This window comes from Podarcis muralis, chromosome 16 (assembly GCF_964188315.1).
Source record: "Podarcis muralis chromosome 16, rPodMur119.hap1.1, whole genome shotgun sequence".
In the NCBI taxonomy this organism is placed as follows: Eukaryota; Metazoa; Chordata; class Lepidosauria; order Squamata; family Lacertidae; genus Podarcis; species Podarcis muralis.
In genome coordinates, this window is record NC_135670.1 from 4552447 (window position 1) to 4577926 (window position 25480).

The following is a 25480-nucleotide window of genomic DNA, read 5'->3' on the forward strand; positions in this document are numbered from 1 at the left end:
CATTTTAGCACTGCTGCCTATGCATTTGTCTGACAGCCCAGCTCTGAGTGCAGATTCTGGGGAATGAGAAACTGCAGCTTGGCTGTCTAATAAGAATGGGCTGGCCCTGTCATGGCTGCTTAAGCGTTTTTGTGGCTTTAAACAGAAAATCCACAACAATGTCTTCCTTGCCTCCTGCCAATTAACTTGGGCCACAATCCAGCGGCATCTGGGTTTGGGTGTTTATTGTTTTTTCCACAGTGCTGAAATAAGCAGTTGCTCTGTTTAGTGAATGCGGAATTCCTCAGAACCCGGTGCTTCCTACTAATTTTAATTTGCAATAAAACTAAGCCAATCTTGCAAAGCCTGGATAAAAATCTTTCGAACTTCTCCCGTACTGCTCAGCCGAGGAGGAGTTTGGAATTTTTGAAAGCCTTGATGATACCCGATGCATATTGCATTTCTGTTCCATCACCAGCACTTCTGGCAAGTAGAGAAGTGGGAATTTTTTAAAGGGCATTATGAATGTAGGAAGAAGGCTGATCGCCGAAGAATTGATACTTTTGAATTATGGTGCTGGAGGAGACTCTTGAGAGTCCTGTGGACTGCAAGAAGATCAAACCGATCCATTCTTAAGGAAATCAGCCCTGAGTGCTCCCTGGAAGGACAGATCCTGAAGCTGAGGCTCCAATACTTTGGCCACCTCATGAGAAGAAAAGACTCCCTGGAAAAGACCCTGATGTTGGGAAAGATGGAGGGCACAAGGAGAAGGGGACGACAGAGGACGGGATGGTTGGATAGTGTCTTCGAAGCTACAAACATGAGTCTGACCAAACTGCGGGAGGCAGTGGAAGACAGAAGTGCCTGGTGTGCTCTGGTCCAGGGGGTCACGAAGAGTTGGACACGACTAAACAACTGAACAACAACAACATGAATGTAGGAAGCTGTCTTAAACCCAGTCAGACCACTGGTCCATCTTGCCCCATACTGTCTACACTAACTGGCAGCAATTCTCCAGAGTTTCAGACAGGCAATTAATCCCAGCCCTACCCGTAGATGCTCAGGGCAGGGATGTGACTTTGTTCATTGTGTCTGTCTCTCAATACCAGAGAATTTAAGGGGTGGGAAAAGACTGCGTGGAGGGGACTTCAAGGCCCAACTGTGGGCTTCCTGTTGAGATGGATCCAGGAAGGCAAATACTTGTGTGGCAACGTACCAGCCTGTGTATCTGAAAAAGGAGTGTGTCCCCAGGAGAACCTCTGAGCCAGGTGTGGGCTAACCTTAACACACCAGGTGTGCGAAAGTACATTGCAAGGAATGTTCTTGAGGTGTGCTCCTCTCGGTTCAACTTTCAGGAACCAGTTTGCTTAAAGTAATTGAGCAGGAAAAAAGGGCTCGCTGCACCCATCTCTCCCCAGAACCCCCCTTGTGAGCATTAGTCAGGGGAATTTTATCTGATCTCCCCGATTCGAAAACAAAGCAGGCAGTTTGATCTCCCCGGAAGGTATAGGAATGTTTACAGGAAGATGCAGAATACAGGAGGCTGGTAACTAGGGGAACCTCTCGTCTTTTGAAAGAACGTCTCATTCTTCTCTAACAAAATGTGTCATAATGTTTATGAAGAGTTCTCTGAAAACACGTATGTGGCAATGAATAATGGAAGGGGAACAAAAGCGTCCACTGTCCCTCATGTTTTAAAATATATTTTTTTAACACCCAAAGGGACAGGGCATGCCACTGAATGAATGAGACATGCATTACACACATGCATCCAAAGCAAGTAGTTGTGGCATCATTTGTTTTGGGTTTAAGGAAGGAAGCAACTTGTGCTTCACATCTCCTCTGAAAGGACAGCCTCTCATCTCCCAGCAGAATAGGACCTCAAGTGCCAACCAATTGAGCAAGTCATGCGGAAAAGGACAGTTAAGCTAGAACGTCACAGACGCCCAGACCTGTCCCAAAACACAGGTGAACACAACGCCCCAGTCTAGCCCAGCCTGTCGTGAAGCCTTACGTTTGTGCGAAGGGGTTTGTGCTCGTTCAACCTGTTTCCTCTCTACCCTGCTCTCGAAGCTGGAGTTCGTAAGCTTCTTGGGGAAAGGGCCTTTGGATTGCCCACCCATTTTTGCTTGGCCACAAGGCAATAATACTGTGTAAATAGTATGGACCAGGGGTTAGGGGAGTTATAGTCCAATAACAAATGGAGGGCACCAAGACTTGTGAAGTGCGTTTGAGTCCCTATTCTGGCCCCATTCATTACATAAGACCCGACCAAGGGAATCAGGCACAGGGACTGCTTCACTGTGGCCCCACTACTGTGGCACATACAGTGGTACCTCAGGTTAGATGCTTCAGGTTACAGACTCCGCTAACCCAGAAATAGTACCTCGAGTTAAGAACTTTGCTTCAGGGTGAGAACAGAAATCGCACAGCGGCGGCAGCAGGAGGCCCCATTAGCTAAAGAGGTACCTCAGGTTAAGAAGAGTTTCAGGTTAAGAATGGACCGCCAGAACAAATTAAGTTCTTAACCCAAGGTACCACTGTACTAGGGAGATTCGCCAAGCCCGCTCTTTCCTGTTTCTCCCTTTCCTGTCTTCTGGAATTCTTTTTATAAATGGTTTGTTTTGCTTTTCCCAGCATCGTGTTTTGAACTCATGGTTGCTCTCTTACTGTAACCCCCTCGGGGCTGGAAATTGCCTTCTCGTGCTTTACATAGTGCCATCTACAGAAATAGCTCTATAATTTAAATAGCTCCTCGACACATCACGCATCTAGTCAAGCACAATAAATTAAACTAATTTACATGATTGAAGTGTCCAAGGGATGATCATCAGTTGATGTTGTTTATCCCTCTGTCTTATGAATATGGTAGCATATTATCTCCTTCTATAGTTGACCAATATGTTGTTACTTTAGCAGTAAAGCCATTATAGTTGTTGGGTTTTGGGGGCATGGGGCGTGTGCAAGTATGTGTTCCAGAGTTTTATTTGATTATTGGTGCTTCTGTTTGGAAACCTTCATTCAACAGTTTTTGATACTTATATATATATTGAAACTTAAGAGTAAAGATCACATGAAGCTGAACATAGGGAGGATTCAGGACAGACAAAAGGCGGTATATCCTTATGCAGTGCATAAACTATGGAATTTATTTCCATAGGAGGCAGTGACGACCACCAAGTACCTCATAATGCCTATATTCTGCGGCCACAACTTGAGGCAGCCATGCTTGATGCAGCAGAGAGAAAGAAAAAAGCTAACGCTATTCTAGGCTGCATCAACAGAAATAGTGTCCAGACCAAAGGAAGTAATAGTACCACTATATTCTGCCATTCATTCATCCATTCTGAAGGAAATCAGCCCTGAGTGCTCACTGGAAGGACAGAAACTGAAGCTGAGGCTCCAATACTTTAGCCACCTCATGAGAAGAGAAGACTCCCTGGAAAAGACCCTGATGTTGGGAAAGATGGAGGGCGCAAGAAAAAGGGGACGATAGAGGATGAGGTGGTTGGACAGTGTTCTCGAAGCTACCAACATGAATTTGACCAAACTGCAGGAGGCAGTGGAAGACAGGAGTGCCTGGCGTGCTCTGGTCCATAGGGTCACGAAGAGTCGGACACGACTAAACAACAATATTCTGCCTTGGTCAGTTCTGGGCGCCACAATTTAAGAAGGATGTTGGAACATGTGCAGAGGAGGGCTACCAAGATGATCAAGAGTCTGGAAATCAAGCCTTATGAGGAACAGTTGAAGGAGCTGGATATGTTTAGCCTGGAAAAGAGGGGACTGAAAGGAGATATGAACGCGGTCTTCAAATATCTGAAAGGCTGTCACATGGAAGAAGGAACAAGCTTGTTTTCTCCTGCTCTGGAGGGCAGGACTCAGACCAATGGCTTCAAGTTGCAAGAAAGGAAATTTAGACTAAACATCAGGAAGGACTTTCTGGCAGCAAGAGCTGTTAGGTAGTGGAACGGGCTCCTTTGGAAGGTCATGGGCTCTCCTTCCTTGGAGGTTTTTAAGCAGAGGCTGGATGGCCATCTGTCATGGATGCTTTAAGTTGAGATTCTTACATTGCAAGGAGTTGGAATAGATGACCCTGGAAGGTCCCTTCCAACTCTAGTTTCTGAATACCAGTTGCTATTGCACCTGGGTCCTGATTGCAGGCTTCGTACTGGGGCATCTGGTCGACTACTGTGAGACCAGGATTCTGAACGGGATGGGCCACTGGTCTGATCCTGCTACAGGGCTCTTCTGATGCAATTCTTTCACAGGTTTGCAAAAATCCAGCTTTCCATGAGGCAGTACTCCTTGCACCTTGAAGCAGAAAGCCAGCCCCACAGAGCATTCACAGTCCTGCTTATGGATCTCTGGAAGTTTTTTTTACCTGAAAAAGAGAGGGTGTGGAGGAGGAAGTTGCAAGAGTTGCCACAGGCTCCATTGCACAAGGGAAGCCTACACCACAATGAGCCCTGCTGCCGCCACTCCTGCCAAAGAAAAGCGAAATTGCATCAGGGGCTCGAAAGTCATCCTTTACTCACATGAGGATTCCGGCTCCTTGGAAAAGGGGGAGGGAGGGAGTAGGGATTGCGAAAGAAGGGCCGTTTTGTTGTCTTGGGCAACCGGAGGCCGTTTAAGAAAATAAAATAGATGAATGAAGAAGAGGTGGAGGAGGAGGAGTTTGGATTTGATACCCCGCTTTATCACTACCCGAAGGAGTCTCAAAGTGGCTAACATTCTCCCTTCCCTTCCTCCCCCACAACAAACACTCTGTGAGGTGAGTGGGGCTGAGAGACTTCAAAGAAGTGTGACTGGCCCAAGGTCACCCAGCAGCTGTATGTGGAAGAGCGGAGACGCGAACCCAGTTCACCAGATTACAAGTCCACCGCTCTTTAACCACTACACCACACTGGTGAAGCTTCTACCCACTTTCCAAAATTGCTCCCACAACCCACAGGCTGGCTCCATGGCCTTGTTTCTGCAGAACAAGATCTCAAGGCAAGAGCTGGGATGCATCAAGAAGGGAAAGAACCTGTGTCTGTGGAAAGCGTAACCCGTAAAGAACCACCCCATAGCCTTGTAGGAGGTTGCCTTATACAGTGGTACCTCGGGTTACAAACACCTTGGGTTACAAACACTTCGGGTTACAGACTCCACTAACCCGGAAGTAGTACCTTGGGTTAAGAACTTTGCCCCAGGATGAGAACAGAAATCGCACGGTGGTGGCAGTGCAGGAGGCCCCATTAGCTAAAGTGGTACCTCAGGTTAAGTTTCAGGTTAAGAACGGACCTCCGGAACGAATTACGTTCATAACCAGATGTACCACTGTACCCCGACAGAGCATTGCTGTTTGTAGCTCAATATTATCTACACCAGTGTTTCCCAACCTTGGGCCTCCAGCTGTTTTTGAACTACAATTCCCATCATCCCTGACCACTGGTCTTGCTAGCTAGGGATGATGGGAGTTGTAGTCCAAAAACAGCTGGAGGCCCAAGGTTGGGAAACACTGGTCTACACGATATCAGCAGCAGCTCTCCAGGGGTTGAGGCAAGGAGTCTCTCCCAGGCCCTACCCTGCAGGTTTGATTTATTTCATTTCATTCATTCAAATGAATCTCAAAGTGGCGTACAAACAATCAATAACAGTGATCTAATAGAACATCGCAAATGCATACAAAACAATTAACAAATCATAAATAAAATAATCCATAAAACACTATTAACAAAATAGCAACTAAAAAAAAAAAGAAATAAGCTAAGCACTGCTAAGTTCATACACATTCTCCACACCCCCATGACTCGCAATCCTCCTCTCTATTCAGTTCACCAAAATACTCGTAATGTCTGTTGTTAAGCCAGCTGAACCAGATGTTGCGCGAGATGCTGGGCACTGAAGCTGGTGTTTTCTTTGTGCAGAACAGGGGCTCGACTACGAAGCCACAGCCCTTCCTCTACTGGCAACTGACACCAGCAGGTTAAAATCAAGCTTGCCTTGAACTCTTGTCTGCTTCTGAAAGTAGAAAAGGGACCCACTTTAAGGCATGCAGAGACAATGGCAGTGCTAGGTGACTAGTCAGTCGGGGTCTGAAGCTTGTCGCTCACTAGGAGAGTGAAAAACAGCAAGAAACCATCCCCTCTGTATTGTGGCCCCAACTCTGTGGAACTCCCTCCCACTAAAAGCCAGGCAGATGGTGGCTCAGTCATGCAGGATATTTTCCATAGAGTTGGAAGGGGCCCTGAGGGTCATCTAGTCCAACCCCCTGCAATGCTGGAATCTCAGCTGAGGTATCCATGATAGGTGGTCATCCAACCTCTGTTTAGAAACCTCCAAGTAAGGAGAGCTCACAACCGCCTAAGGGAGACCGTTTCACTGCTGAAAGTTCCTACTGTAAGAGTGCTTCTGTTTAGTCGGAATCTCTTTTCTTGTAACTTGAAGCCACTGGTTCAGATCCTACTCTCTGGAGCAGGAAAAAACAAGCTGGCTCCCTGTTCCACGTTACAGCCCTTGAGATACTTGAAGATGGCTATCATATCTCCTCTCAGTCTCCTCTTTTCCAGGCTAAACATACCCAACTACCTTGACCATTCCTCATAAAGCTTGGTTTCCAGACTTTTGATCATCTTGGTTGCTATCCTCTGCCTAAGTTCCAGGTCGTTAATATCCTTCTTAACTTGCGGTGCCCAGAATTGGGCACAGTATTCCAGGTGTGGTCTGACCAAGGCAGAATAGAGTGGTACTATTACTTTCCTTGATTTGGACACTGGACTTCTGTTGATGCAGCCTAGAATAGCGTTTGCTTTTTTTGCTGCTGCTGCTGCTGCTGCATCACACTGTTGACTCATGTTCAGCTTGTGGTCTACCCCTAAATCCTTTTCACATGTACTGCTAGTAAGCCAGGTGTCCCCCATCTTATATTTGTGCATCTGGTTCTCCCTGCCTAAGTGCAGAACCTGACATTTGTCCCTATCGAAATTCATTTTGTTACGTTTTGGCCCAGGTTCTCAAATCTGTTAAGGTCATTTTGAATCCCAATCCTGTTTTCTGTGGCATTAGTTACCCTTCCCAGTTTGGTGTCATCTGCATCCCCTCAGTTCCTGCATCTGCTTATACAGTGGTACCTCGGGTTACAGACGCTTCAGGTTACACACTCCACTAACCCAGAAATAGTACCTCGGGTTAATAACTTTACTTCAGGATGAGAACAGAAATCGAGTGGCGGCGGCGGGAGGCCCCATTAGCTAAAGTGGTGCTTCAGGTTAAGATCAGTTTCAGGTTAAGAACGGACCTCTGGAACGAATTAAGTTCTTAACCAGAGGTACCACTGTAAATATATTGAACAACAACAGGCCCCAGACAGAACTCTGTGGCACTCCACTTGCCACTTTCCCCCCAGGATGCTGAGAAACCATTAGTAAGCATTCTTTGGTTTCCATCAGTCAACCAGCTACAAATCCAAATTTTGACCAATTAAATGTGCCTATTTCACAGTCAAGGAACACTGAGGTGGAAACATCAAGTGCTTAAGGGCAAGGCAAGATGTGTAAATATATCGTTCATTTTTATTTACATACAGTTTCACGGAACGAGTTGTTGTTCCAGTGGCGAGTACCAGCCAGGAAACACCAAGACTGAGTGAGAACATTCCCACTCAGCAAGCAGTGCTAAGCGTAAGTGCACTACAATACTAAGATCCTATGATGGCTGTGTTTTTGTGCAGTTGTGTGAAAGCCTCGCTGACTTACTGCAGCAAGGGGAAATCTACCAGTCCCCTGGGGTAAAGCAAAAACAGCATATGTACTTCTGAGTTTGAACAGAGAGCATTACACTTATTACTCAGTCCACACTCACTTTTCCCCAAGTTCCTAACTCCCTGCAAGTTGGAAAGCAAGTTAAAGATCAGAGGGTAGTGGGTGCCAGTCATCTAAAAGCCCCCAGGTCTCAGTCTCTCTCTCTGAAGAGCTGAATGCCAGGTTATGTTTGCAACAGTTAGCGGTTGCCTTGAATTTTTGATGGATGCCAATTACAGATTTAAAAGCACTTAGTCACTCATGCGCGGGTGATAAATCCTTTCAAACAGGTTTTTCCAACCTGCAGCGGAAAACCTGTATTCCTTCTGAGTTCAGGCCTTCAGCATCTCTTTCCCTGCTTTTTAACAAGCCAAACAACGCCACCAAAGAAAATATTGAAGAGTCACTGAAGCCCAGTAAAAATTGACTCCTGGCCTGGCTCTTTATGATATGCCCCAATATCCGGCTTGCTATCAGAAGGTCACGTTTCTGTCCTACTAAAAGGAAAAAGGGGGTGCAGAGCCGTGCAAAAGCCAACAACACAGGTTGATCTAGAACACCTGAACGCAATGGTTTACTCAACTGTGAGTCAAGGGTTCTCTGTCCATGCTCAGGGACACCCTGTCATAGCTTCGTTTTTGTTCCGGAGCTCAACTGTGGCATTAAGGACGTGCCTTTTCTTTTCCTTCGAGCGGATGAAAGCCAAACTGAGTCAGAGTTGGGTGGCGACCCACGTCACCTGTTGCCCCAACTTCAAGTATTCTTGAACCAGAAAAGAATCCCGCTCCTTCCTCTCCCCCCTTGCCCCCTCCCCCTCCGCCAAGTGTTTCGTAAGTGTGTTACGTAAGAGGAGGAGCCCGGCTGAATCAGATGCAGAGTGACCATCTAAAGTTTAATGTAGAGGCCGAAGTGGTGACCCAGCAGGAAACTTGACCGGAAGGACACCTTCTCCCCTCCCGTTTTCAGCAGCTGATGTTCAAGGGATATTTCCCCCCTAGCATTTTAGCAATCAATCAATCAATCAATCAATCAATCAATCAATCAATATCAAGGCAGACTGCCTCTGAGCATGGGAGGTTCAATTTTAAGCCACCACCATGGTTAAAAGGTCTTTGATAGAGCTCTCCTCTGTGAATTGACAGTCACCTGAGCTTTAAAAGACAAGAGCTGCAAGACAGAACCTATCATTAGGCAAAGTGAATTATCATTATTATTAGCGTTCCACAGACAGACAGACAGACAGACCAGGGCAGTTCAACTTTTCACGCCAAGTGGGCCACAAGAGAACTTCCAACACAGGACCCGTGGGCCACACCACTGAAGTAAATTTCCGTATCGTAAATAAAAAGTGTTCACAATATATTTAATATTATTTAATGTACACAATTTATATATTTAATTAAATATTTATAATTATATACACAACTAATAGGTTTAACTATTAAAGAAATTTTATACACCAACAGATGCATGCGCTTTCATTAGCAATGCATGACACACACAAAAATTTAATTTTTAAAAGCTTTAAGGTGTTCTTTCCCGAATGTTGCCGAGGGCCGCCAAAAAAAGCCTTGTGGGCTGCACCACCCTGATATACCAAAATGCTAAAACCACTTAAATACTAAAAGTAACTAAAACAACTTGAAAAGCACTTAACGTAAGTACCTAAAAAGACCCTGATGGACCTGCTACCGGAATGTTACGCAGGCCGGCCCTGAGTAACTATTTCCATGCATCAACTCCCATAACCATTAAAGAGACCTATTTGCATCTGATAAAGGATATTAGGGGCAGGGGGCAAGGTAGAATTTATGAGCCGAGCTGCTGTTGACTCAGTCCTGTGAAGAGGTGTGTGTGTGCGTCTCTCTTCCCTTCCCACCTGTGGGTCCTCCGCAGCTTTCCGGGAACAAGCTGCGACAAAGATGAATCACTTGAGCAGTTTGCACACACACCTGCCGTTAAATGCCCCCCCCCCCCCCCACAATCTAGGCACCAGTTTCAGTGGGATCCCTTGTCAACAAGACACACCTTACGCATCCTTAGAAAAGAACAACTTGGCCTGACCCTGACCTCGACCCGCCAAGGCCCCTGGGGCTAATGCAGTAGTTCGCAGCGAGGCCAACCAATCAATGAGACCGCCAGCCAAGCTGCAATTTCTCAAGAAAAGGTATTTTAATTACGGGCCTCCGCAGGGGATGCGGTGACCATGAAAGACAGGCTGGCCAGCGCGAAGGAGAGAAACTTGGCATCCCTCCAAGAATGCGTTTCCACAAACAGCTTTTCTGAGAAAGAGGGTTCTGCTCTCCTGCGGCCTGGTTGTTGTACATGCTGCTCTGCCAGTCAACCAAGAAAAATGGCAAGATTTTGAGGGATCTTCGAAGAAGGCAGCGGGGAGGCTTTGATGTACGGCCTGGGCTGGTTCAGCTCTAGCAAACAAGGATTCCTTGCTTGATAAGATGACCTCAGTCTCCAAACTGTGGGGCATCGATGCAACTTGGTGAAGAACAAGGACCTTGAAACGTATCGTGACCTTGAGGTGCACTTGTGAAATGATTCACACACACACACACAGCTTTTGCTGTTGTTTCTGTTACTTGTGGATGTCCTGGCAAGTTGATGATGGGGGTCTCACCTCTCCTTTAGAAGAGCTCTTCAGCATTTATGACACGAGCTTCCCGGAGCTCGTGCAGCCTGCGCAGCACCTCGTGCGAATCCCGCTCGCCGTATTGGTGATTGTTGCGGCTACGGACGTTGACGGTGCGGTTGGACTTCTCCTTGCGGCCGACCACTAGAAGCAAGGACATAAGATTAAGGGGGGGGGGCTGCTGGGTCAGGCCAATGGCCCATCGAGGTCCAGGGTCCTGTTCTCAGTGTGGCCAAATGCCCCGAAGAACCCAGTAATCTCGACAGTCTGCCTCTGAACCTGCAGGCTCCATAAGAATATCAGAAGAGCCTGCTGTACTGGACCAAAGGGGCCCACTCAGTCCAGCATCCTTTTCTCATAGGCCACTATGATGCTTGTGGTGAACCCGCAAACAAGACCCAAGCACAAGAGTAACACTCCCCTGCCTTGTGTCTTCCAGCAACTGGTATTCGGAAACATTGCTGCGTCCAGCTGTGGAGGAACAACACAGACTCTCCATCATGGCTAGTATCTATCAATAGGCGTCTCCTCTTCCTCCATGAATCTGTCTAATCCTACTCTGAAGCCATCCAAGCTGGTGGCCATCACTGCCTCCAGGGGTAGGGAGTTCCATAATAATAATAATAATAATAATAATAATAATAATAATAAACAATTATTTATACCCTACCCAACTGGCTGAGTTTCCCCAGCCACTCTGGGCGGCTTCCAACAAAGATTAAAAATACATTAAAATGTCACACATTAAAAACTTCCCTGAACAGGGCTGCCTTCAGATGTCTTCTAAATGTCAGGTAGTTGTTTATCTCTTTGACATCTGGTGGGAGGGCGTTCCACAGGGCAGGCGCCACCACCGAGAAGGCCCTCTGCCTGGTTCCCTATAGCTTTGCTTCTCGCAGTGAGGGAACTGCCAGAAGGCCCTCGGAGCTGGACCTCAGCGTCCGGGCTGAATGATGGAGGTGGAGACGCTCCTTCAGGTATACTGGGCCGAGGCTGTTTAGTTTACTGTAACTACACACTGCATGAAGAAGTACTTTCATTCTAAGCAGTAGTAGAGAAGAAACAGGAAGAGACATGGAGATTTGGAGGAGACCACTTGGCCACATGGATTGCAAGCTTTCAGGGGACATAAAACAGGGCTGCCCAAACTCCCCATTGTTTTTAAAAATTACCCCTACATTTTCAAGCATATAGCCACAAGCGTAACAACTCGAAACTTGATTCTGAGATCACTCCAGAGACTTTGCTTATTCTTCACCCTTGTGAAGAATGCTGCAGCTGTACAAGAAGTTTGGATCAAGCCCATACTTTTAATCAACCTAAGACAGCTGAGGAGGATGAGAATGATCCAACTTGGTATAACATAGCTTCCTACGATGGGGAAGGGCTGTAGCTCAGCGGCAGAGCAGAAGATCCCGGGCTCATTCGCCGGCACCTCCACCTATGGCTGGGGAAAGACTCCCCACTGCCAGAAAAAACGGAGAGCCAGTCAGTGTAGACAATGCTGAAGCTAGATGAAGCAATTTGGTCTGACTGCGGGTTAAGGCAGGCTATTCCCACTCGCTTTCGGAGATGCCAGCTCACCAAACTGGAAGTTGTACTGGGCCAGCTGGGCTTTTCGGATCTTGCGGTTGAGGGTCAAGCTTTGGTCGGCACTGATGTCTGCCATGAATCCTGCCTGGTGGAAGAGCTGGTGGACCTGAAACACAAGGGGGAGAGTGTGAGAGAGAAGTGTCAAATAGTTAACCCAGCTGCAGTCTGCTTGGAAGGAGGCAGTGGGAGATGAGGAGGTACCGTATTCTTCCATGTATCACACGGCCCCATGTATAATAATAATAATAATAATAATAATAATAATAATAATTTATTATTTGTACCCCGCCCATCTGGCTGGGTTTCCCCAGCCACTCTGGGCGGCTTCCAACAAAGATAAAAAATACACTAAAATGTCACATATTAAAAACTTCCCTGAACAGGGCTGCCTTCAGATGTCTTCTGAATGTCAGGTAGTTGTTTATCGCTTTGACATCTGATGGGAGGGCGTTCCACAGGACGGGTGCCACTACCGAGAAGGCCCTCTGCCTGATTCCCTGTAACTTGACCTCTCGTAGTGAGGGAACCGCCAGAAGGCCCTCGGAGCTGGACCTCAGTGTCCGGGCAGAACGATGGGGGTGGAGACGCTCCTTCAGATATACTGGACCAAGGCCGTTTAGGGCTTTAAAGGTCAGCACCAACACTTTGAATTGTGCTCGGAAACTTACTGGGAGCCAATGTAGGTCTTTCAAGACCGGTGTTATATGGTCTCGGCGGCCGCACCCAGTCACCAGTCTAGCTGCCGCATTCTGGATTAGTTGTAGTTTCCGGGTCACCTTCAAAGGTAGCCCCACGTAGAGCGCATTGCAGTAGTCCAAGCGGGAGATAACCAGAGCATGTACCACTCTGGCGAGACAGTCCGCAGGCAGATAGGGTCTCAGCCTACGTACCAGATGGAGCTGGTAAACAGCTGCCCTGGATACAGATTTGACCTGTGCCTCCATGGACAGCTGTGAGTCCAAAATGACTCCCAGGCTGCGCACCTGGTCCTTCAGGGGCACAGTTACCCCATTCAGGACCAGGGAATCCTCCACACCTGCCCGCCTCCTGTCCCCCAAAAACAGTACTTCTGTCTTGTCGGGATTCAACCTCAATCTGTTAGCCGCCATCCATCCTCCAACCGCCTCCAGGCACTCACACAGGACCTTCACCGCCTTCACTGGTTCTGATTTAAAAGAGAGGTAGAGCTGGGTATCATCCGCATACTGATGAACACCCAGCCCAAACCTCCTGATGATCTCTCCCAGTGGCTGCATGTAAATGTTGAAAAGCATGGGGGAGAGGACAGAGCCCTGAGGCACCCCACAAGTGAGGGCCCAGGGGTCTGAACACTCATCCCCCCCCACCACTTTCTGAACACGGCCCAGGAGGAAGGAGCGGAACCACTGTATGACAGTGCCCCCAGCTCCCAGCCCCTCAAGACGGTTCAGAAGGATGTTATGGTCGATGGTATCAAACGCCGCTGAGAGATCCAGCAGAACTAGGAAACAGCTCTCACCTTTGTCCCTAGCCCGCCGGAGATCATCAACCAGTGCGACCAAGGCAGTTTCAGTCCCATGATGAGGCCTGAATCCTGACTGGAAGGGATCCAAATGGTCCGCTTCTTCCAGGCGTGCCTGGAGTTGTTCAGCAACCACTCGCTCAATCACCTTGTATAAGACGATCGCAGCAAAAAATCAAAGTTGTTGAGCTTTTTTGGGGGGGGGATCACCACCGCCAATTGCTCTACCGCTCTACAGCCTGACCGCAAATACAAATCGCAAGCATCACCGTGGCCACCAATTGTCTGCACACTTGCCGCCAAAAGCCCACCTGCCCACTTGACGCAGCCACAGCCGATTGCACACATGCCTCACCGCTGGCATAAACCACACACCCGATTGCCGCAGCCAATCGTCAGCAGGCCTTGCCACGGCAACCAATCACACGCCCAATCGGCGCTGCCAATCTCCTGCCCGCTGCTGCCACCAATTACCCAGACCCCCTCTGCTATCCGTGTCTAAGGCGACCTACAATTTTTGCCTATTATTTCTAAGGAAAAATTGCCGTCTTAGACACGGAAAAATACTGTATTTGCTGTCCGCCCCCTCCCAAGCAGGGGCCCTCATAGGAGGCTAACTCTGCCCATTCCTCACTTCCTTACTGGTAATCACACGCCCCAGTTCTATCCCTCCAGGGCAGCTACACTTTATAAAAATATATATATGTGTGTATACTAAACATTCTGTAACAAAGCAATTCCAGGCCTTTCCATCTGCATGTCTTAACCCCTTTCACTGCATGAAACTTATTAACAGTATTTAACATTTGACTAGGGGACATAGGGCGGAAGGAGTGATTAAAAGGAGGCCAAGCAATTAAACAGAAGTCCTGCGCACGATAGATTGGGGGTGGGGGGGCTTTCTTGACCTCTACAGCTTTTTCCACATTTCAGCAGAAGCTGCTACGGCACACTTTTCACACCATGAGGACTAGAGTATTTTTTAAAAAATGCACTGAAATGTTAATACACTGAAATTCCTAGAAAGCTGAATTGTGCACGTAATACTTCTCCCCTTCACTGTTTCCTTAATAATAATAATAATAATTTATATTTATACCCCGCCCTCCCCAGCCAAGGCCGGGCTCAGAGCGGCTTACAAGCAATAATAAAAACAAGTTAAATGATTACAACTTAAAAACAAAATTAAAAATACAACATTAAAATATTGAAACATTAAAATATTAAAATGTAGCCTCATCGCAGGAGGAGAAGGAAAAGAAAAAAGAAAGAGAGGGAGGGAATCAAATTGGCTCCAAGCCAAAGGCCAGGCGGAACAACTCTGTCTTACAGGCCCTGCGGAAAGAAATCAGATCCTGCAGGGCCCTGGTCTCATGAGGTAGAGCGTTCCACCAGACCGGAGCCAGAGTTGAAAAGGCCCTGCCTCTGGTTGAGGCTAATCTGACTTCCTTAGGGCCCTGGACCACTAGGGTGTTGCTATTTATGGACCTTGAGGCTCTCCGTGGGGCATACCGGGAGAGGCGGTCCCGTAGGTACGAGGGTCCTAGGCCGTGAAGGGCTTTAAAGGTCAAAAGCAGCACCTTAAATCTGACCCTGTACTCCACCGGGAGCCAGTGCAGCTGGAAAAGCACTGGGTGAATATGCTCCCATGGCAGAGACCCCGTGAGGAGCCTCGCTGCAGCATTCTGCACCCGCTGGAGTTTCTGGGACAGCTTCAAGGGCAGCCCCGCGTAGAGCGAATTACAGTAGTCAAGCCTGGAGATGACCGTCGCATGGATCACTGTGGCCAGGTCGGGGCGGGAAATCCTTACATGATTTCGCAGCGTATAATGCTTTGTGTATAACGAACAGGCAGATCCATGCTAGTTCTTCTTGTCTCTCACCTCGCAGGCATAGTCCTCCACGTCTGGGCCAACAGGGATCACCATAATTTGGAATGGGGACAGCCAGAAGGGCCTGCAACAAAAGCAGAAAGCACAACACCCTCAAGTCAGCCTAATTCTCCATTTCCCTCCTGCAGCTCCCATTTCCTGGGTGATCTACTGATTTATTAACTTTTATGGCTGGCACTCAGCAGCTTTCGCAGCTCCACAAAAACCCACGGTTCTAATTCCTTGACTGCTTTTGCCCCAGCATTGCAGCATTTTCTGTTCACGATAAACCTTGGAGAGCATATATAGCTGGCTCCACAGGGACAACGCCAGCTTAACACTTAAAAGTTGGACATTTCGATTGTTGATTTTTCTTTGACAGGTAGAAGCACAGCAGCAGGGAGTGATCCGGCCTATTTATAAGAATCTAAGAAGAACCGGGGGATGCGGGTGGTGCTGTGGGTTAAACCACAGAGCCTAGGACTTGCCGATCAGAAGGTCGGCGGTTCAAATCCCCGTGACGGGGTGAGCTCCCGTTGCTCGGTCCCTGCTCCTGCCAACCTAGCAGTTCGAAAGCACGTCAAAGTGCAAGTAGATAAATAGGTACCACTCTGGCGGGAAGGTAAACGGCGTTTCCATGCGCTGCTCTGGTTCGCCAGAAGTGGCTTAGTCATGCTGGCCACATGACCCCGAAGCTGTCTGCGGACAAACGCCGGCTCCCTTGGCCAATAAAGCAAGATGAGCGCCGCAACCTCAGAGTCGGTCACGACTGGACCTAATGGTCAGGGGACCTAAGAAGAACTGGATGGATCAGGCCAATGACCCACCTAGACCAGCATCCCGTTCTCCAGGTAGCCAACCAGATGCCCCAACAGGAAGCCTGCAAGCAAGATTTGAGCCAAGGGCAAACCCCCACTCCTGTGGTTTCCAGTTTTCAAAATTATTACTGACTCCATCTGTGAAGACACAGCATAGCCATTATGGCTGGAAGCCATCGATAGCCCTCTTGCTTCCGTGAATTTGTCTACACCTCTTCTAAAGCCATCTAGGTTGGTGTCCTGCAGGAAGGAGTTCCATAGTTTAACTATGTGGTTCAGTAAGAAGGACTTTCTTTTGTGTCCTGAATCGTCCAGCTTCATTGCATGTCCACAGCTTCTAGTGTTGCGTGAGATAAAACTTTTCCCTATCCAGTTTCCCCAGGCCATGCATTCTTTTACGAACTTCATCTACACGTATTTGAACAAGAGGAAACGTTTTCAAACAATGGCAGCCTCCACTTGCCGTCGCTTTCACCACCTCATCCTGCAATATGGAAAAGACCCAGGCAAGGAAGATCGGCGGCACAGCCCCTCCGGTCACTCACCACTTGCCGCCGTAGTTCTCCGCCAGGACAGCCAACATCCTCTCGACAGAGCCAAGGACCGCTCGGTGGATCATCACTGGTCTCTCCTCCAAGCCACTGTCTTTGCTGTATGGGACATGAGCACACAGAATCAGCAGCTAAACTCTCAGGGCTGTGTATGCTCCAAGTTCCTGAAATCCTTTTGGGTGAAGCTAACCTTCGTTTCTGCCCCAACACTGCAGCCTACGTTGAACGGCGGAAATTAAGAAGGTAAGAAGGGCCCTGCTGGATCAGGCCAGTGGCCTATCTAGTCCGGCCTCCTGTTCTCACTGTGGTCAGCCATCAGATTCCCACAAACAGGACCTGAGCACAAGAGCTCTCTCTCCCCTGGGATTCGGAAGCACTGCTGCCTGCAGCTGTGGGCTGAGTGCGTTTGCGTAATCTAGGCCAGGGGCGCAAGCTTTGCTCAGGTGGGCCCCGTAGCTTCCCTGTGGATTTGTGGCGGAAGGCAGGAGATGGCACATGTTTAGGAATGCAGGAAGCTGCCACACCTTGAATCAGATCATTGGGGTCCGTCTAAACTGACTGGCAGCAGCCTTCCAGGATTTCAGGCAAGAGATGTTCCCATCCCTTCCTGCAAATGCCGCTTGGAACTGAACCTGGATGCAAAGCATGTGATCCTACCACTAAATAATGCTAAGTATCCAGTCCTCGTGGTTCTGACTTAGGAAAGCTGCCTTATACCCAAGTCAGGTGCTTGGTCAGTATTTGTCCACATCTTCCGGCATCTACTCTTCAGGGTTTCAGGCAGGGGGTGTTCCCAGCCTTAACTGGAGAGGTCAGCGGTCAAACCTGGGACCTTTCACATGCAGATTCTAGTAGCTATTCCTGAGTTCCTGCTGGGAAGGCAAACAAGGATCTCAACCCCTCCCCAAACCAAAGCAAACCACGTCAGGTCTGGAAAATTTTTTCGTTTCGGGCTTTTTTGCTTTTGCCTGCTTGTGTTGTTACTCCTGTTTTGTGGTTTAAAATTAAGACAATTGCTTTTTTAGATGATAGATAGATAGATAGATAGATAGATAGATAGATAGATGATAGATAGATAGAATACCAGTACTTTGAAGGGGCCCAGCCTCCCCACCTAGATATTCCTTATTTCTAAGAGGGATCTTTGCCAAGATGCACAGAAAAGCTTGCCAAACAACAAGGTCACAGTCAGACCTCTGGCAGGCAAAACACTTCCCCATTCTTCCAAGTCTGACACCTAGAGCTGGCACACAGCTGGTGCCACGCAGATTGCAGATTAGCTCCTGCAGCTGGTAAACCAGTCTCCAGAAAGCTACTTAACAAAGGCGCCTTCACATTCCTAGGCAGTTCCTCTTTCCCTGTCCTGTGGTCAGACAGGGGTTGGGTAGGGGAAGGACCAGTTGCGAAAGTCGGGTGTGAGGAAGCAAAGGGAGAGGGAGAGAGTGAGAAAAGGGAACCTTCCACTCAAAGAGACCCGAGGATGAGGCTCCTCTGACGGAATCGCCGTGGAGATTTTGCGTTGGCTCTCTCAGAAGTTACGCACTCATGTCTGAGCTTTTTGCTTGATGTTATAAACACTATGGTAATGTGCTGTGCTCAGTGTAGGGCTTTTTTTGGGGGGGGGGGAGGGGAACAAAGGGTGCAAGCCCAGTGGTGGAGCATCTGCTTTGCATGCTACGGCGCCAGGTTCATTCGCACAAAACTCACTCCGTGTTTTGCTTGCACAATCTGGCAGGTCTGGAAAGAAACTCGGGTGCATCTGAGTCACTTCACCCAAGAACTGAAAATGCAAGAGCCTGTAGCTCTGTGGCAGAAAGTGTGCAGAAGGTCCTTCGGGTCAATTCCCAATGGCATCTCCAGGGACGGTGGGCAAACACTCCTGTCTAGAGCAGGTGTGGGGAAAACTGTGGCTCACCAGACATTGCTGAACTACAACTCCCATCATCAGCATCCCCAGCCTTGCTTGCTGGGGCTGCTGGGAGTTGAAGTTCAACAACATCTTGAGGGCCAAAGGCTCCCCACCATCACCCTACAGAACCACTGCCGATTAGTGCAGGGCCACAATGGAAACCTGGGCCTCTCCAGGTGTTATTGGGCCTCAGCACCCATTATATTTTTGTTTTAGTTTTAACCATTTTAACTACAGTGGTACCTCTGGTTGCAAACAGGATCCATTCCGGAGGCCTGTTCGCAACATGAAAAGAGCGCAACCCGCAATGGCGCATCTGCACACGCGCGGGTTGCGATTCGCCGCTTCTGCGCATGTGCGTGACATCATTTTGCACTTCTGCGCATGTGTGAGCGACGAAACCCGGAAGTAACCCTTTCTGGTACTTCTGGGTCGCCACAGGATGTAACCTGAAAGAACGTCTCATGAAGCGGACGTAACATCAGGAATGACTGTATTTATTTGTGTTTTTACCTTGTATTTTTACTCTGTGAACCGCCCTGAGATCTTGTGATGAATTGGTGGGATCTTAATAATGATAAGAATGAAAAGAATTCTAACCGGTAGCAATGCTGGCAGATGGGGAGTTGAGTGTCCTTTCATGTTGTTGAAAACCAGCCCTTTTTCCAGAACCATGAGGACTGGGACCTTGCTTTATTTCTGAGGCAATAGCTATAGCTGAGCAGTTGAGCACCTGCTTTGCATGCAGAAGGTCCCAGGCAGGCAACTCCAGGTAGGGCTCTTCAAGGCCCCCGACAGAAAACTCTGCCTTGTCAGCCTAGACCAAGGATCGGGATACAGTGGTGCCTTGCAGGACGAAAATAATCCGTTCCGCGAGTCTCTTCGTCTAGCGGTTTTTTCGTCTTGCGAAGCAACCCCATTAGCGGCTTAGCGGATTAGCGCTATTAGCGGTTTAGCGGCTATTAAAGGCTTAGCGGCTTAGTGGCTAAAAGGCTATTAGCGGCTATTAGCGGCTAAGCGGATTAGAAAAAGGGGGGGGAGCGAAAAAAATCGCAAGACTCGCAAGACGTTTCCGTCTTGCGAAGCAAGCCCATAGGGAAAATCTTCTTGCGAAGCGCATCGAAAAACGGAAAACCCTTTCGTCTAGCGGGTTTCTCGTCTTGCGATGCATTCGTCTTGCGGGGCACCACTGTAAATCCCAGCCAGTCAGGGATGGTGGGAATTGTAGTCTGGACAGCTACAGGTGTGTTCAGGGAAACCAAGAGGAAGACCTGAAGTTGCCTCCTACCCAGTCAGACCATTGGCCCATCTACATCAGTAGTGTCTGAACTCACTGACAGCAGTTCTCCAGGATTTCGGGAAAGGAGACATGGTGATGCCATTGAACATAGGACCTTTTGCATGCAAAGCAGATGCTCTCCCGCTGAACTATGGCCTTCCCCTTAGACCATAAGAAGAAGAAGAGAAGAAGAGTTTGGATTTGATATCCTGCCTTTCACTCCCTTTAAGGAGTCTCAAAGCGGCTAACATTCTCCTTTCCCTTCCTCCCCCACAACAAACACTCTGTGAGGTGAGTGGGGCTGAGAGACTTCACAGAAGTGTGACTGGCCCAAGGTCACCCAGCAGCTGCATGTGGAGGAGCGGAGACGCGAACCCGGTTCCCCAGATTACGAGACTACCGCTCTTAACCACTACACCACACTGGCTCTCTCATAATGGCCTGACATGGCAGGAGACAGCTTCCTCAGTTTCCAAAACACTTTCCTTTCATTAAATCCACCGCATGAAAATTCGAAGGCAACCTGGGAATTTTAGGGGACGGTAGGAGCAGAGCGGCAAGTATGTGAAGCCCCCTGGCTATCTACCTGGAGCAGAGCTCACCTTGCGTATGAGAGATCAAACCGGATGGGCATCTGGAAATCTAGCTGAATGGTGGCACATTGGTGGTGCCGGCCGAGGGCATCTTTAATCTGAATATCAACCTGGGGGAAAATGCAAACACAGAGAATGCTGTGAGGAATAGGACCCATTACGTGCCTCAGCTAGCTTTGACCTGCAAGTGCCGTTGGGCGATGTTCAACGAGGATCAGAAAAATCCACAAAGGATCAGGCTGTCAGTGGCTGCCAACCCTGATGGGCATGTTCTGCCTTGACTGTCAGAGGCAGGCAGCTTTTGAATGTCAGTCGCTGGGACTCAGAAGTGAGAGGAGTAGGCTTTGTTCTCACTGTGAACACAAGCACATAAGAAGAGCTTTCTGGATCAGGCCAAAGGGGGCCTATTTGGTCCAGAACCCTGTTCTCACAGTCGCCAACTAGATGCCCCAATGAGAACCCGCAAGCAGGATTCAGACACAAGAACATTCTTCCCTCCTGGAGTCTCCAGAGACTGGTATTTAGAACCACTGCTGCCTCTATGACTGTGGAAGCAGAGCGGAGCCACCAGGACTAGCAGCTGTAATAAACGAAAATCTGCCCCTATTCCCTTATGGGGAACACAAAAGCCCTTATAGAGTCCTTTGTAGGTTCTCCGTCAGTCAGAGAAAATAACAGAGGCCAGCCAGAGAATACTGAGAAGCAAAGCAGCTCGTAAGCCTGATCTTTATTGAACTGTTGCAACAGGGTGCTCTCCTCACACGCAGGAGAAGGAGGAGGACCCCGAACAAAGGTATGCCCGCCCTTATATAGACATTTTAAATTGCCCGCCCTGGAGTCCAAGACCACCCCCAGACACATCATACCTACATCACAGAAGGGGCGGTCTACAACAGAAATCTGAGTGCTTTGTTTATCTCCTGTCGTTTATCTCCTGTCTGGCAGGTTACCTGTTAATGCTTACTTGATTGGATACCCTGGGGAGCCTGGCCAGTCTTTTGTAGCAACAAATACTTAGTTCCTGAGCCAGGTCACGGGCTCACCCTATTCATACACAGATATACCCTTAAGACAGGTTTTGTGAATGAAAAGACAATGGGGAGGCTTTTCCATTTTCCTTTGACCTTGCAGATTAAACATTTGGTCAGTTTGGGAGCCAAAATGGCTCTAGGGCTGCCCTCCTGCACTGCCTCAGACATGTGGCCCATACATTTATATACGCGTTTGCCTGGCACATCCATGGACATTTATTCTATATGTAAGACCTTAATTTTTTTATTTCACAGCCATCCATGAATTTGTCCTGTCCTATTTTAAAGCCCTCCAAGTTTGTGGCAATCACTGCCTCCGGTGGGAGAGAGTTCCATAGTTTAAACTCTGCACTGCACAGAGAAGGACTTTATTCAGACTGCTCTGAATTCCGCAACATTCAGCTTCGCTGGATGCCCACAAGCTCTAGAGTTAGGGAGAACCAGCGCCTAGGTGGGTCCCCATTGGCCGGATCCAGCTACCGAGCTCTTCCTACTGTTCAGGATTTCTGGCAGGCGGGGCCACTCACTGACCTTTGGCCCGTAGAAGGCGCCATCTCCAGGACTGAGCTCCCAAGGCTGTCCAAAGTCCCGGAGGCTTTTTTCCAGCAGCTGGAAGGTGAGAGAAAAAGGAGGAGTCAGGAAACTGAGCTTGCTTTCCACTTGGCAAGCGCCCGCCATCTGGGTGGTCAGGTCACGGGAGCTTCTTTGAGTAGAAAAAGGACCTCAGGGCATGTTTGCCTAGCAAACAGGACGGAACAAAGGATATTTTTAAAGGGGGGGGGGAGCGTTTTGAGAACACACACAAAGCTAATCCTTCCCATCACTGCGAGGGATAAAACCCGCACGAATATGGATTGAAATATAACATTGAAAGCTATTTAAGTGCTTCTCAGGTTGATCAATTTGCAGGCAGGGGAAAAAAATGTGGCTCTCCTAGGCAATGGCAGGGGGTCTCATTCTTACCTCCTCGGCCCGATCCCAAAGGTGAGGCTCCCCAAGGAATTTCTCGGGGCGGGTGGAGAGGTAGAAGCGCAAAGTGAATCCGAAAACAGAGTAGACGGCTTGAAGGAAGTCTAGGCAGCCTTGAATTTCTCCTTCCAGCTGAATTTGAGGGGTGGGGGAAGAGAGAAGAGAAGAGGTGATAATATCCTGTCCCTTCCTGGTTTGTCCCCTTTAAAAGATGTTCCAGTTTTTGCCCATTTGGTATCTGAACACTTTTACGTTTTATTTTTTTACATTTTCTTTTTATTGATACTCATCAATAAAATTGACTTGACTATGCTACCACTCAGTGGATTTGTAACTGGCTGACTGACCGAACCCAAAGGGTGCTCATCAATGGTTCCTCTTCATCCTGGAGAAGAGTGACTAGTGGGGTGCCACAGGGTTCTGTCTTGGGCCCGGTCTTATTCAACATCTTTATCAACGACTTGGATGATGGACTCAAGGGCATCCTGATCAAATTTGCAGATGACACCAAACTGGGAGGGGTGGCTAACACCCCAGAGGACAGGATCACACTTCAAAACGACCTTGACAGATTAGAGAACTGGGCCAAAACAAACAAGATGAATTTTAACAGGGAGAAATGTAAAGTATTGCACTTGGGCAAAAAAAATGAGAGGCACAAATACAAGATGGGTGACACCTGGCTTGAGAGCAGTACATGTGAAAAGGATCTAGGAGTCTTGGTTGACCACAAACTTGACATGAGCCAACAGTGTGACGCGGCAGCTAAAAAAGCAAATGCAATTCTGGGCTGCATCAATAGGAGTATAGCATCTAGATCAAGGGAAGTAATAGTGCCACTGTATTCTGCTCTGGTCAGACCTCACCTGGAGTACTGTGTCCAGTTCTGGGCACCACAGTTCAAGAAGGACACTGACAAACTGGAATGTGTCCAGAGGAGGGCAACCAAAATGGTCAAAGGCCTGGAAACGATGCCTTATGAGGAACGGCTAAGGGAGCTGGGTATGTTTAGCCTGGAGAAGAGGAGGTTAAGGGGTGATATGATAGCCATGTTCAAATATATAAAAGGATGTCATATAGAGGAGGGAGAAAGGCTGTTTTCTGCTGCTCCAGAGAAGCGGACACGGAGCAATGGATCCAAAATACAAGAAAGAAGATTCCACCTAAACATTAGGAAGAACTTCCTGACAGTAAGAGCTGTTTGACAGTGGAATTTGCTGCCAAGGAGTGTGGTGGAGTCTCCTTCTTTGGAGGTCTTTAAGCAGAGGCTTGACAACCATATGTCAGGAGTGCTCTGATGGTGTTTCCTGCTTGGCAGGGGGTTGGACTCGATGGCCCTTGTGGTCTCTTCCAACTCTATGATTCTATGATTCATCAAAAGGTATACGAAAGTTTGTACCCAACATAAATTCTATTTTTATAATATACGAGAATAAAAGAAATGTTTTAAAAATCCAGCCAGAAAGGAAACAGGAGCCAAGAGGAGGAAGGTAGAAGAAAGAAAAGGAAAGAGAGAGAGAAAGAAACAAATGAAGTCTCAGAGCGCTGTTTCAACAGAGACAGGTGGAGCCTTTGGGTTCAGCCATGCAGGTACAGTGGTACCTCTGGTTAAGTACTTAATTTGTTCCGGAGGTCCGTTCTGAACCTGAAGCACCACTTTAGCTAATGGGACCTCCTGCTGCTGCCACGCCACCAAAGCACAATTTCTGTTCTCATCCTAAAGCAAAGTTCTTAACCCGAGGTACTATTTCTGGGTTAGCAGAGTCTGTAACCTGAAGTGTATGTAACCCGAGGTACCACTGTACCTTGCCATCGCCCCATCCCTTACCTGATCCATGGCACAGAAGATGTGAGCGTCATCCTGCTGGAACCGGCGCACCCGCGTCAGCCCAGTCAGGGCTCCCGACGGCTCGTTTCTGTGCAGAACCCCAAAGTCAGCAAGGCGGAGAGGCAGCTCCCTCCAGGATCGGGGGCGGTGGCCAAACATGAGGCTACGTGGAGGAAAGGGAGAGGAACTTGCTTCTACCTCTCAAGGCACATCAACGGAGCTGTAGGGGCAAGCGGGATATACCCCCGCAGGCCTCCATTCCAGCGCCCCCCAATAATTCATAACTCACCAATGGCCAGGGCAGTTCATTGGCTTGAGGGCAAAGGTCTCCTCTTCGACTCTGAAGGAGAACATGTTCTCGGCATAGTGCTGCCAGTGGCCAGACGCCTCCCACAGCTTCGCTTTGTAAATGTTGGGGGTGATCACCTCAGAGAAGCCGCGCTTGAGATACTCACTCTGGGACACCAAAAAACAAAAGGGAGGGGGATACCAGGAGTTGGGGGCAGAGAATTAAGTAAGAGATGGAGCATGAGTCCCAGACTAGCTAAAAGATATTTAAAATTAGTTTTCTTCACACACCAGCTCATTAAAAATAATAAACGTTTGTTTTTTTAATTCCTGACTTTATAAAGGTAAAGGGACCCCTGACCATTAGGTCCAGTTATTGCTAATTCTGGGGTTGCGGTGCTCATCTCGCTTTACTGGCCAAGGGAGCCGGCGTACAGCTTCCGGGTCATGTGGCCAGCATGACTAAGCCGCTTCTGGCAAACCGGAGCAGCGCACGGAAACACCGTTTACCTTCCCACCACAGTGGTACCTATTTATCTACTTGCACTTTGATGTGCTTTCAAACTGCTAGGTTGGCAGGAGCAGGGACCGAGCAACGGGAGCTCACCCCGCCAACCTTCTGATTGGCAAGTCCTAGGCTCTGTGGTTTAACCCACAGCGCCACCCGCGTCCCTCCTGACTTTATAACTCGCTCCAATAGGCTGACTATGTGGTTCGTCTTTTAACAAAGTCTGCATAGGAAATTAGGTCGTTTGCTTGCATCTCTTTGCTCACATATAATGGGCTGATGTAGCAAGAGTGGCAGAAACTGTCTTTTTCAAACTGACCATCCTATTCTCCTG

At 48.4% G+C, this 25480-nt stretch overlaps 1 protein-coding gene across 2 annotated transcripts in view; it reads right to left on the bottom strand.

Moving 5' to 3' along the window:
• Positions 1-9109: 9109 nt before the first annotated feature.
• TARS2 (threonyl-tRNA synthetase 2, mitochondrial) overlaps positions 9110-25480 on the bottom strand; it is a 32325-nt gene continuing 15954 nt past the window's right edge. The window contains exons 10-19 of one of the 2 annotated variants that reach the window (XM_077920241.1): positions 24640-24806; positions 24351-24513; positions 22517-22654; positions 22085-22162; positions 20532-20632; positions 16736-16840; positions 15385-15457; positions 11992-12106; positions 10396-10551; positions 9110-9674 (exon numbers count right to left, since the gene is read on the bottom strand). In XM_077920241.1, coding sequence (XP_077776367.1) covers positions 10403-10551; positions 11992-12106; positions 15385-15457; positions 16736-16840; positions 20532-20632; positions 22085-22162; positions 22517-22654; positions 24351-24513; positions 24640-24806 — 1089 coding nt within the window. In that variant the 3' untranslated portion in view covers positions 9110-9674; positions 10396-10402. Of the gene's footprint in view, positions 10552-11991; positions 12107-15384; positions 15458-16735; positions 16841-20531; positions 20633-22084; positions 22163-22516; positions 22655-24350; positions 24514-24639; positions 24807-25480 lie in introns of both variants that reach the window. The other variant, XM_028710887.2, reaches the window with a different exon arrangement.